At 38.5% G+C, this 14,131-nt stretch overlaps 2 protein-coding genes across 2 annotated transcripts; one reads left to right on the forward strand and one right to left on the reverse strand.

Moving 5' to 3' along the window:
* Positions 1 to 667: 667 nt before the first annotated feature.
* Positions 668 to 2,956, reverse strand: smim7 (small integral membrane protein 7). Its single transcript, XM_020656198.3, has 5 exons — positions 2,834 to 2,956; positions 2,578 to 2,619; positions 2,439 to 2,491; positions 2,235 to 2,325; positions 668 to 1,576 (listed from the first exon to the last, which is right to left on the reverse strand). The coding sequence occupies exons 1-5, from the start codon at positions 2,857 to 2,859 to the stop codon at positions 1,561 to 1,563; spliced, it is 228 nt and encodes a 75-aa protein (XP_020511854.1). The 5' UTR covers positions 2,860 to 2,956; the 3' UTR covers positions 668 to 1,560.
* A 1,341-nt stretch (positions 2,957 to 4,297) lies between these two features.
* On the forward strand, positions 4,298 to 13,396 carry tmem38a (transmembrane protein 38A). The gene is made up of 6 exons (XM_020655377.3): positions 4,298 to 4,801; positions 9,568 to 9,724; positions 10,681 to 10,865; positions 11,967 to 12,054; positions 12,474 to 12,591; positions 12,750 to 13,396. Exons 1-6 carry the CDS (start codon positions 4,678 to 4,680, stop codon positions 12,948 to 12,950), a joined length of 873 nt encoding a protein of 290 aa, XP_020511033.1. The 5' UTR covers positions 4,298 to 4,677; the 3' UTR covers positions 12,951 to 13,396.
* Positions 13,397 to 14,131: the final 735 nt, after the last annotated feature.

The following is a 14,131-nucleotide window of genomic DNA, read 5'->3' on the forward strand; positions in this document are numbered from 1 at the left end:
GGTCGCAAAATGTAGTTGCAAAGGTTTAGGATTGAATGTCTACAGAATACGTGTAATTCACAACCTTAAGAGGCAGAGCACTTGCCCCTTACAGGTTTCATGATCCAAATTCTCCCTCTGACACAACTTGACACCCATTCAGATGATTCCCCTCCGATTACATGCCATTTATATGCTACCTGCCAGTGGATTCAATACCATGATCACTTGCTGAAAACAAAACTGAAATGGGGAACATTCAAAATCAATAAAAAAAAACACCTTGCATCTAGAGAGTTACACAAACCTTTTCTTAAAGTATTCATAGCAATTGCACTTATTGATTTTTCAGGTTACAAACAGGGTGGTTATTTGCCTTATCAAGAAGAATAGTACAATATGTGTTTTTGTCCTATTTTTCTTCTGTGGCACTGAAATGTTAGAGGCAACAGTTGATTCCAAAACTGCCCCATATTACAAAAGAACAACAAAAAAACAGGGTCTATTATTTTGCTTTGATTGTTCTACAGCTAAATATTTGTTTTGTACTGTATACACTTGGTAAGTTGTATTATTAAGAAGTATCATGCAGACATCTTATCCTAAATAATGATAATTGATATAGGAGACAGACATTATGTATGCAGTTTACATGTATATAATTGGAAGTCAATTGGCAGACATTAGATAAGAAAACTTTTTTTTTTATTGTTAATAAAGAAACATTTACATAACAGTGCATATACATTTACATACAGCACATGCCTCAGAGCTCAGCAACATGGAATTTGTTTTATATCTGAGGGGCTGCATTAAAATGGTCTGTATTGACAATGCAATGCATCACAGATGATGGGTAAATGGGAAATGTTTTTGTCACTTATCACCGACAGAGGAAATCCAGACTTCTTTAAGTGAGAGTGGACATTTTGAAGGATCTTGTTGAATCCATTTGAACTCTGACAGCATTTTCAAACCTGGTGTGTGTCGAATTTGTAAACTGATAGGCAAGAGCTTTGATCCCGATCGGGGTCAGAGATCTCAGGAGAGAGAGGAGGCAAGAGGCTTTGTCTGTTATGTTATCAGAAGGGTGTTAGATCTGCACTACCAAAAATGTTGATAACACACAGATAGTTTTTACTAAATCATTTTGGTAAAAACAAGTGTGTGTAGGCCATTCCTGTTGGGATTTTAATCAATGAATTCATTTATTTTTTTTAATATGTGGGCCCTGGAACCATATATATATATATAAAATATTGGGAACCACTGTTCTAGAGGTAACATGCCGTGATTTGCAAGCATATATAAGGACAGGAGACAACACATGTACATCAGAGGTGGGGGGACTGATACAGTAACAGCTCTAACAAGAAGGGTCAAAAAGTAACAACTTCTGTAGGAAACAATATATCCAGTAATTCCTAAATACCTGTTCAAACAGAAGTAGCTTTAAGCTTTGGGATCTTAAGGTAAATGGAGCATAATTACAGTTTTAAGGGCCAAAAGAGCAACTAATAAACAAGTAGTCATCCATGTTGTCAGCATTCTGATAGACGTCATCCATCCCACGGGTGTTGATCATGATCCAAATAATCTGGATGGAGTATTGAAGACATGCAGTCAATTAAAAAAAAGCAACAAGTTCACAGCAATTTAGAGAATTTCTTTTAAAATACATTGGGATATATCTTGTAATAATAAATCAAACTGAGGCAGAGTTGAAGCGTAAGGGTCAGGATAAAGGAAGAAAATTGGGCTTGCAAAAGCGAAACATAAAATGAATTACTAATACAGAATGAGAGTTTAACCCTGAAAACTCTACCGTAACAAAAAAAAAAATGTCATATGTTGCTTTGACTTGGAAGAAGGTCAACTGAAAAAGACCCACTCAGCAGACGTTTGACTTGACACAGCCAGAGCCAAAACAAATGTCAGTCTTTTAGGGGTAAGGCTGATTCGACCATATTTTTAAGACAGTCATCAGATCACAGCCGAGGACCAGAACCAAGGGAGCATTTGATTCCCCTTCCCCATCCGGCACTCAATCCTGGGCTCATCATTTTTTCATTCTGACAGAAGAAATCTTTAAAAGTAAGTGGGTAACAATTACTGAGTTCCTGAGTAAATTCTTAACAAAGCTGGGCATTACAGGTTTTAGTAAACGTAGCACAAACAGGAATAAAGTTTTGTTTTGGGGTGGGGGGGGGGGAAGCTGATTAAAGATAGAGACTTCATTAAAGACAACTACTCACAGGATCATGCAGAACATCATGAAGATGTTCCACAGGGCGATGAAGATCCGGAAGTACCGCAGGCTGAGCAGAAACTCTCTGATGTTGTCACCTGAATAACACACATTACAATATTTGTGGCAACACTGTCACAACTATAGACACCTGTGACACGCACTGTTCTTTAACTTCTTCTCCTCTTTCCTACACTAACATGTAAATTACCTGTTGTCGGTGCTCTCGACTCATCTCCAAATCCTTGAGACTCCTTCCTTTTGCTGCAAAAACACCCACAACACATTGTCCAGGTTGTCTTTTTTTCCAGAATTTCGCTTTTCTAATGACTCTTAACTTAAATACTCACAGCTTGAAATTCAGCACAGCTCCTGCATTCACCAGTAAGGTCCTAAAGAACAAACAAAAAAAATGGGATAGTTTGACAGCAGGCTGAATATTAAGGTAACATTGTAATCTGTCTTTAGCGCTAGCAACAGCTGGGGAGCTGGCACTAGCACGGAGCTATCTTGTTTACGCTGCTACTTAACTAATGGCCGAGCACAGTAACACAATCGAGAAGGTGTTTAGATGACTAGAAGATCGAAAATAACAAATTAACTTACCCAAATATCAATAGGTCTCCGATCATTTTGTCCACATCACGTCACAGAGACTCGCTTCCGTGTACGTCCACGCATTACAAGAAAGTGACCAATAGCAACCGCGGGTTTCTGGAGTTGTGTCTGCCCTGCTGCTCGACTGACAGGCTGCTCCTGCAGGCAGCACTCGGGTGATTGCTGCTTTTAAATGACTGTAGTGACCAATTTTAACAAACCTAATATTGTTTTAGAAAAGTCACTTGAGGGATGAATGTGGGAGCTTTCGGAACGCGTGCTTAGCTCGAAGAAATTAACACAGTCCATTGATGATTTCATTTGGATATTTCAATCCATCTACTTTTAAACACTTCTGATCAAATAAAGGAGAATATGACGAACCACTGTCTATAAATAAAACAAACAAATCCGCGTTGGGGATGGCCAACACACACAACCACAAGGAAAATAGCATCACACAAAACAAACACCTCATTTGGCTCCAACAATGACTAAAGTCTACGTTTAGTACAAAGTTTGGAAAATTGTTGCGGGGGAATTAGATGGGGGTTTTAACACTTTGATGACCACGGCACAGAGCTGTTCTTGCCGGCACTGTCATGCAAACTGTAAAAGTTGGAGAACAAGTGATGTTGTAAGGCCTATTATGAGACGTAGTGCAGTCTCTTTACAGTAGGTGGCGCTATGATACCGGAAGAATTGTAGAATTGAAGCTCAGAAAGTCACTAAGTATAAGATGTAGTCTTCTAAAACATTAATTTCAGGTAGTTCTTTGTAAATATATTTTATATTTTGAATGGTCTATAGCCTAAAAAAAAATAAACAAGTCATTAATCTAACAGAGGAAAGTAGGCAAATCAAGCAAAATAAGATGTAATTTTTAGAAAAGCATTAAGCAAAATAGATGCAGTTATTAAATAATGGCCTTATGTCTAAACAAATGGATGAGCCAGTGTGCCCAACATGCCCAACATACCCATTTAGCCTACTGCAAACACTCACTTGCGGGGGGGGGGGGGGGGGGGGGTTATATAAAATAAAAAAAAAGACCAATTAATTTTTACCTATCTTAGTAATATTGTCTTAATTTAGAACAGTTGACACTTTGAACTAAAAATCATTTTAAAATGTAGCCCATAGCTTTGGAGCCCTCTGGTGGTGGCGGAGGATTATTCTCGATTTTAAGGGAAATATATTTAAAAAAAAATACAGAGGCTACATCCAATGCTTGGAAAAATATAATAAATCGCGCTGCTGTTTATTCGTAGGCTACATGGCTGTGTATTTAATACAAAGTTAGTGTACTGCATCATGTAGGGGAATGTAAACAGCCAATGTATCCCAATGTTAGCGAGCTGTTTGTTTGGGATTAGAGCCAATCATCTGACTGCGAGGCAGACTTGATGCAGCATCTGACTCTTGTGGATGTTTCGTACCAGATGATAAAGCAATCTTTCTCTTTGTATAAAGCATGGGAGATCTCCTGGCTTTGCAGCGTCTACAGACTGCAGTCGAGCCTAAAACAGCGTTTTGTTTAATAATAATAATAGTTACATCGATGTAGAGCACAAAGGAGGACAAGCCTTTTGTTTTGACATTTCAGGCAGCTGACATGTTTAACCCCCCTGTCGCGGAGCAGCTGGCACGGAGCGCAGATGAGGATGATGATGATGCTGAGACTGTAGAGATGAGTGGTATTAATAGGAGGGCTTGAGTGTCACACAGTCTTTCACTGTTGATACCGGGGGGGCTTTGGCGGAGAGTCGGTGGACCGGACTCGGGGGACTTTCGCATCAAGACTGCGCAGTTGGAATAAAAAACAGGGATTTGTTGTTTACCAGACGGGCATCATGGACGTGCTGGCAGTTCTTAATTTGGGAGAATTCCCCCACATTTTCTCCAAAATGGGAATGTTTCCTGTGTTTGATCTCGCGTATTACATCGTGTCCATCCTCTACCTCAAGTACGAGCCAGGTCAGTGCACATGAGACTTTGTTTTTTTCTTTGCTTTGAAATGAGCGTTGTTGTTCAATCAGTTTAAGGTTCCTACTTGATGAAAATGATGCGTTTTGATGTTTGTTGAGGTCGACATTCATCGGACAAGTGCTAAAACATAACCTACATTTCATTACATCAACACAATGAGAGGAAGAAAAAAAAAAACAAGCACAAACAAATAGCTTACTATGGAAGTTTAAAACTTTACTCATTGAAAACTTGTGAATAATCAAAGTTGCCTGTCACATGAAGTTGCTCCTCTGTGTTACACTTATATCCCTATACGGACTTTCTATTGCTGTAATCTCTGTCCTTATAAAGCATGACCTGTTACATAAAGGAAGCAGGAGCACTTGCAGCTCAGCTTGCTTGGTGTGAGGGGACTCTGATGCTGCAGTATAGTCTGACCTCATTTTCACCCTGGAAATCACTGAACTGGATTAAACAACTCAGATTTGGGTAAAAAGCCTGATATTTTACAAGATCTGACTCCTTTGAGAGCTGGAGGAGGGTGAAACCTGAGAGAAAGCCTTTGCATACCAGCGACTTAGGCAATAAATAGAAGATCCTGAAATAGACAGTGTCAGTGGGCCTCTGAACCCCTTCTGCTGCACACTTTTAGGCTGCAGCTGAGTGTGTTACTTACCTTGAATGTTAGACATGAAATACAATGTCAAACAAGCAGCTCAGTCTGACCTTATTGTTCCTGGGAGTGTGTAGCTTTTGAGTTAACTCCACCCCAAAGAAAAGTTTACTTGGTTATAAGAGTTCAGCCAATGCGGTGGAGCACTGGACACAACTTAAGCTCATTAAAAAATCTAGCATTTACAATCTTCCTTCACAGCCTTAAAGGAGCCTGGAGTGCACATCAAATACAAGCTACATTTATTGTTTATTTGAAAAACTAAATGTACCCCCATTTACATCTTCCATGTTACTCCACTTGCTTGCTGAGGAAAAGATGGGACCTACATGTCAGATTATCAATTAAGCTCTCAATATGTTGTCATTTGTTTTTTAGACACTCGTTATATACAATGAGCTACATGTGTAAGACACTTAAATTATTTGAAATATTTTCTATTTCCCACAAAGTTATGATTCACACATATTTTCTTTTTAAAATCTCTCCACATGTTTTTGAAGAAATCAGGGTGAAGCCACCAGATTGTGTTCCACAAAGCTGAAACCAGAATCGGTAGAAAAAGAAAAGATTTGTGGTTGGATGTTTTCCATTGATCTAACTCAGTTTACAACGTGAACCTCAAAGTGCACGTGAAAAGTATGATCAACATTATTGTTGAACACTGAGACTCCAAAGGAAGCTGCATGAGGTCTAATACACTGCCTTATGTGATGTCACTTGAGTCGGCACCAGTTTGGACAGGAGACCTCAAGTTGGCCTCTGGGTCTGTGGAGTAAAACAGAAGTGAATTTACTAGATTGAGATTTGCCCCAACTACTCTAGAACAACCCTACAGCTTAACCGTTAGTTGCATTTTGGGTGATGTAGGCACACATTTTTGACAAGTTAATCATGTATCTCTGGTTCTGCTGCAATTAATTTAACAGGCTAATTGTAAAAACAAAACAAAAAAAACAACAACCTGTATTTAATCCAAAAAAGTCTTTGAAGTTGTCCTTAAACAGTCATATCGGTTGTGAGATTTCGCTTATGAGTGTGCACATCCATACATTTATACATACACATATTAATGACTATCCCTGAGTTTTGAATCATCTAAAGGGGTTTAGGATTTTAAACCGTTTTAATATTTTGCTGCGCACACCTTCTTTTCAAAAACATGTTGTATTATCTATAAAAGGAACAGGAGCAGGAGGGTTAGGCAACACAGTTACATAGCTTGTTTTAAAATAAACATCTTTCAGGTTTACTTTAGTGTTATATCCTACTTCAGGCTAAGTGCTACATAAGGCTACCAAAGATGACTTCATGACTGTAACTACAAACCTCTATCATACATCATATCTGAGGATATTTTACAGTCAAATGTCACCTGCAGCCAACATTTGCAAGATCATTGAGTATTCACCTTTCCTGACATGTGTCTGAGTGGAGAGTGTTAGTTTGCAGTCCATGTTAGAGGAGAACATGAATGAGTATTTGGGGGTTGACATGGGTGGGGAAGGTGAGACAAGTGTTGGGGTTAAAGGTTAAGGCGGGCCTTACAGTTGAGAAGCAGTCAAGCAGACTATATTTATAGGGCGACATTTCTCAGGGTCAGATTGCATACAAACTGAGCACCAGCCACCACGACACCCTCACCCACCTGTTGTTGGAGATTTGTGCGGTGAAGCAGCCGGGTTTCTGTTCATGTCTTGATTTACTGAAAGTCTCCTCCAGGGCTATGAGACTGTTCTTTTTGTATATAATATAAAACATTCAGGTTGTTTTTCATATGTGCATGCTCAAACAGAATTCAGACCCTTTTTAGGAAATTATAGTGCCAAAAATATATCTTATTCTTGAATAACATGAACACCTCAGCAGTGAAAACTACTATAAAACATTTCTATAAAAGAAGCGTATACTTCTTTATTTTGTATTCTATGCTACATACTTACAGTACGACATGGATTGGGAGTTTCTAACATTCCTAGTTAGGAATGCCGTGTGTCGTTTCTGAAATTAAGTCCTGAAGATTTTAAATGTGCTTCAAGCAAACCACTGAAGACTGTTAGCGTAAGATAGGCCTACTAGGTTTGTACCATTTTAGCTACAGTGTGGCTAACGTAGACAACATCTGGATGAAGCTAAAGTTAGGCTTACCCAGGGTTAGCTAGTTAGATCAACAATTCAATGAAACCAGTGCCTCTGCTTTGTTCTTGGTTTCCTTTACATCATGAAAAAAAAGTTGACTCCCCTTATTGTGTAACCAGCACTTAAACCTTATTATTAAGTATGCCAACACTTACTTTTTGCAGGCTACACAACTATCATCCGGTTTGTTACGTTAGCAATAGCAAGTTAAGAATGTGCTTTGCATCAGCAATCTTGATCGTTTACAAAAAAATGTCTTAACTTTTCTTGGATGTGAGCAAGAAGAGTACAGCGAACTAACTGTCTCCGTCTCTTAAGTACTTCAGGTTTCAGTTAAACTGTTTCAATCAATTAATATTTTTTATTCAGGCTTCGGATATGAACCATTAGAGCGTGCTTTTATGTAAATAAACACTAGTGTTATGAGATCTAGATAAACTTTTTGATAAACACATTTAACATTCTGATGTATTACAGGCTGCTCATCAGCACATGTTTACGTTGTATATTTGGGTGTAGACCTTTACAATTGTATTGGTACAACATACAGATATGGGATAGATGTTTTTGTCTTATAATAAAAATGAATGCTAACTATTTCACGAGTTTATGAATGACACGGCTATGTGTGTTCTGCTTGTAGACTCAGTCACTTGTTGATTGGGTAAACTGTCAGCTCATGCATCACTGTGGAAGTCTTGAGTCAATATTAGTTTATGTTGAAGAGGCGGATTATCAGGGCGTGAACTGAAATGGTCAACTGGGTGTGGATTAAGATACAGCACATAGACACATAAGGGTTCCACTGATACTGTTTTCTTTTTAAGGTCACTGATAACAGTTTGGACGGGTAGGAACTCAAATTTTAGAAAATGTATAAATCAATGATTCCTTACAACCAGTTTCTTTTGACTTAGTCTTTGTTTCAATTACTTATATGTAGGCTGTACTTTTAATAGTTATTTTTGTGAATAAATCAACTGGGTAGGCCTAATCGATTTTGAAAAAATGATTGAAAACGTTTCTAATCAATAATTTGTAGGCAGAAAATGTCATGAATATATGATTTTTAAAAGTTTTTTTCATAGTATTTGACTTACTACAGTCATAGACGCATCAACACATTTTGCTTCACACAGACTCCGCCACCAACAGTAGGCCTACTAACTTCACTTATAAACACACGTGTTACACATGGTGTAACACATGGTGTATGGGTGTAACACATGGTGTAACACATGGTGCTATGCTGTGCTCTTTCCATTATAGTGCACCATATCGAGACAGCAGCCATTTTCCCCTGAGAACTCGCTCAGGGGGAGGAGCTCAAATTCTGTCAAAATCTTGTAGGCTACTTCTTTTCAGGTTCTTAGTCAAATAAATGTTTGGTATAATTCTGTTACTTCTTGTACAATAAGCAACCACACCTATTTCTAGCCATAATTCTAAATAAAACTAAATATTTAACCAATTAGCTAACTTCAGGAAACAGATTATGTTAGCACTCAAGCACTAGCCAACATTGCTCAGTTAGCAAGTAGCCTGTATTAACTAACCATTTTCTCAAGCTAACGTAATGTTAGCAATGAATTTTAGCAATCTTGATTTTATTTTGTAAAACTAATATTTGACTAATATGGATTTCAATAAGTTCCTTGCTGGTTATGCTAACGGTAAAATGGAGTATTAGTGGGTGGTTGATGCTAACATTAGCTGTTGTCTAAATGGTTAAGGGGGTATTGTCCTTTCAGGTGCTGATGGATTTGAAAGAGAGGGATTTATAGCAGAACAAAACCCTGAGGCTATGCAATTTACGACCTAGAACTCAACACAAGGACATTATCGCAACAGTTTAGCTTCTCACCCTGAGCATGATGTCAGAGTGAAATAGCTGCTGTATGAATGTTGTCTATGCCCTTCAGCTCCTCCGTCCCTCACGTCCTCCTTTTCTGTGTTGCAGGCTCGGTGGAGGTTTCTCGCAAGAGTCCCGTGGCCTCCTGGCTCTGTGCCATGCTCTACTGCTTTGGAAGTTACATCCTGGCAGATATCATGCTTGGAAGCAGCCCCATCGACTATTTCCAACACAACAGTCACATCCTGCTGGCCTCGGCTGTGTGGTGAGAAAATCCTCGAAACAAAGTTAGACATCACAGGGGAAAGGTTTACAAACAGATGTATGGAGTAAATCCAAAATGCTGTAACTAACAACATTAACTTTAGAACATAAGTACAGTTTTGAGGAGCTATAATTGAGTAAAGTAAGGTACCTCACTACAACTGGGGCGTACATTTTGTTCTTAAATTAATGGTGTTGGTTCATGTTGAAGCTAAACATGTTTCTGCTTTGACTCTAAGTACGTGAAGGTTTCTTTCCTTTCATTTGAGCTTTTCTTCTTAATATTTTAAAGTAATAAAAACAAAAGGTTTGGAATGATGAGTCAACAAAACCAACCTCGTAAAAAAGATGCTTTTTTGCTCTTGTGATTGAGACAGGATTTGCACAAAACAAAGAATCCATTGACTGGTAAATTAATTAGCACATTAGAACATGTAATTATTTAAATAAATAATTATTTAATTATCAGTTCAACTTTTCTATAAAGCAAAACTAGCTAGGAGAAATGCAGTTATAACATTTAAACGTCCATAATGTTATATAACATCTAAAAGTGAAAAGGGAACTTTATTTGTGGGACTTTTTTGGAGTATATTTACAGTATATGACTTTACCTGTGTTTAGATTATCTGAGTACCTTTAAGTTACCCACCAGCTAGCTTTTACAAAGTATTGGCTGGTATTTCAGGTGTAGACTTACCAATATCTCCAGTGAACAAAGTGGTTTATTTTGTATTCCTGATGAAAAAGGAAAATGCACCAGTTTTAAAGGATCAGTTCAGCATAATTTCTGAACATATTGTCCCCAACATATCATCAGCTGATCCGTTGATTTGATTGAACATGGCTCAGTCTCTTAACATAACCTATAAAATATTTCTGACATCATGACCACCCCCTCTAACTGTAATCTTTTATTCTCCACCCTCTGTCTCTGTCTTTGTCTTGTAACCCCAGGTACCTCATCTTTTACTGCCCTCTGAACCTCTTTTATAAGTGTGTGGCTTTTCTACCAGTCAAGCTGGTGTTAGTTGCTCTGAAGGAAGTGGTCCGCACTCGTAAGATCGCAGCAGGTGTTCACCATGCCCACCACGCATACCACCACGGCTTCCTCATCATGGTCATCGTCGGATACGTCAAAGGTCAGTGTCTTATCATGTTACGGCAACATTTTCCAATTCACTTTTGTAAATTTGCAGTCACCTGTCACAGGGCTGGTGGTGTTGTGAATTCAATAATATGTCACATTGATTTAGTGTATTACTGAGATTATGTATAAACAGTTGTGGCACAACATTAAGTCCATTGGGTTTCTGAAATTTCACAACAACCTCAATTTGTAAAATAGATTCCAAAGATTTCCTTAATTCTGTCAAATAGAAGTTGCTTGCCTGGTGCATCCACCAAAATGTTCTGTCTAGTGTGTTTTCATCATTTTATGCAGCCCCCTGATTATGCGCAAAAGTGGCTCTCATGTTGTCAAAACTGGACACTCATTTGTAAACTACCTTGATTCTTATAGTACAGTTTTTCTAAATTGTACTCACTTATGAGCTTCAATGAGTAGTTCGCAAGAATGGAAAAACCATAAACCGAGACCCAGTGCAAGATACTTTTCTTAATTAAGTAGTTTTGAAGCTCAAGCTAACCAAACCACACCGCAGATATTGTTCTGTGTTTGTACCTGTTGCAATTATAGAAATACGTGTCATTATTAGAGAGAAGAAGGGCTTGTAGGAGTTGTTTTTTGACTCTGAAACATAAGGAGAGATGACATACTGAGTTATTGTGGCAGAAAACAGGACCGCAAGAGTGTAAGAGATCGCAGGTTCAGCTGTCTTGTTACATGTACTTTCTGTTGAAGTCTGTGCTTGTCACTCTGGCAGCAGTTCTCTCTCTAGACAGCTGCGTTCATTCAGTGACAACCTCAGGAAACTACATGTCCACATTGAAACATGAATGAATGCTGCATTTTCATTGACACTGTATACCAGTGTGAACATGTGCTAGTCCCTCATAATAAAGTGAGTTACCCAGAAAAGAGCAGTTTAGATGAGAATCACTCACTTCTACGAGAACCATTTCAATGTTACTAAAATCTAAGGTATAAAATAAGCGTGGGAACATGTTGTCATGTAGTCTTCTGAGGCCCTGTAGGGTTAAATGCTGAAAAAATGCAGTCATAGGAGACACACACTTTGTTTTTGCCTAATATTCCGCTCTGTCTATTTTTATTCTTACAGGCTCTGGAGTAGCTCTCATTTCCAATTTTGAGCAGCTGTTGCGCGGCGTGTGGAGGCCTGACACCAACGAGATCCTGAACATGTCATTGTAAGTCTGTGTTTCCAGCTGCTGATATAAAAAAACAACTCATCACTGCTGCCATAAAGCATATAGTAATTATAACCCAGAGACAAAACTCTGACCATAAGAGTTGTGTCACTTAAATTAACACTGCCAATTGTTTTCTTTTTGAGTTTGTTTGTTGAAGTTTTTAGACTTTGTGCGCCCCCTTGTGGAAGCATCAAAAAATGCTCTTAGGCAGGTTAATGCAGCTGTCTTACAATGTCACACGTATTCTTTGAGCTGTTTTGTCTACAGGGGTCGCCAAAATCAACCAAACCAAAAGTTCCCAACAGGAGCTTTAAGTTAATAATAATTAAACAATACAATGATTTTTTATCTCCCTCTCTTTCTGTGAAGATAATCAAAATGTCATGTCTTTATTATTTTAATGTTCCTCTTTGCAGCCCAACCAAAGCCAGTCTGTACGGAGCCATCCTCTTCACCCTGCAGGAGGCTCAATATCTGCCAGTGTCAAAAAGCACCCTCATCCTTGTCTTCACCCTCTTCATGGCCACCAGCAAGGTGAGAACATCACTGCTGTGTTAAGTGTTGTTGACAGAGTTGCTTTTCAGATTATTTTACATGTAACTATATGCTGTGTTGTATACATGGGAATTGTTTTAGGTTAGTGAGAAAGGTTTTGTTTTTTTTACCAGAGCTTTCTCTTGTTTGGTCCTCAGGTGGTGATGACCGCCCGACACTCTCACGGCTCCCCCTTCGCTCTCATTGAGTCCTGGGTTTGCCACCTGCTGTTCGGCTCCCCTCTCGGTGGATCTGAGGAAGACCACCATCACGCTGCCGCCGCCCCATCATCACCTCTGAAAACCAAGGAGGAGCTGAGCGAAGGTGCTCGTAAGAGGAAGGCAAAGAAAGCAGAGTAGGACACCGTGTTACGACTGTAAAAAAACTGCATTTCCAGGAAGGGAACAGTTCGATGTTTTACAAATGAAACCCTTTCTATTAGAGCAAAATGGTGCTTTCTGCCTTTTACATAGCACAAGAACTCTGTAAATACTACGGCAAGGATTCACACTTCAAACCAACCTGAAACCTATTTCATTAAGTGTTTGTGAACTTCTGCAGCTGTGCTCAGCACTGTGTGGTGATCCATGTTTGTGTCACAGTGACCTCTGATCCACATCAGTAGTTGTGTTTCCATCAAACCTTATTTCACCTCAGAAAGAAGGAGAAACTTTTTCTTAATTCAACTGACTCTCCATTAAAAAATTCAAACTCGAAAGAAAAGAAAATAGTGAAATAACATTGCTGCTTTTACACTGAGAAGAGGACAACATCATGTCTTTCAATAAAATCAAGAGAAACATGGTGTCTTTGTGGTTTTCTTTACTGATCGACTTTTCAATAGTACAAAACAGAGCGACACATCAACAGCTTTTGCTGTGACTGTAAATGTTCTATACCAGAATGTATAGAATATTGAAATTTTCAAATAGACACGCCTTATAATGTTTTTTGAAAGAAGAATTGCAAAAACTGATTGAGAAACATTTCTTGTCAAAGTTTATCTCAGCAGTACTAAATAATTCTGGCCCATTATGTCACACAGTACTCTTATATTCTGGTTATTTTCACAATCTTAACTAACATTATTATAAGGTAAGTAGTACTACCAGTTCATTATTGTGTGAATACCATTTTAATTTAATCTTGGTGCAGTTTAAAGAGCTGACGCGGATATCAAGGACAGAACTACAACTACAAAGTGTTGATCTGTGAATCTGCTGTGAGTCTCTGTCATACAAAGACTTCTTTTTTTTTCCAAATTCAATATTAACAATAAGAACAGACTGCACAATGAATTGAGGCTTTCACTTGTTTGATACAGTTGTCATATTGCATTTCCAAAAGGACAGTTCTTTTCCACACTCTCTTGTTTGAAAGTGTAAAGCCTCAACAACAACTATCACTCCTCTCCTGAATTAGTTTCTAACGTTTCATGCCATGCACTTTGCTAATCTTCTAGAATAAATGTTAAAAGTGAAGGCGTATTGCACACCACCACTGGTTCTGAAGTACGTCTGTCGTGATAAAATCTCTGTTA

Source organism: Labrus bergylta, chromosome 6 (assembly GCF_963930695.1).
Source record: "Labrus bergylta chromosome 6, fLabBer1.1, whole genome shotgun sequence".
Classification (NCBI taxonomy): domain Eukaryota; kingdom Metazoa; phylum Chordata; class Actinopteri; order Labriformes; family Labridae; genus Labrus; species Labrus bergylta.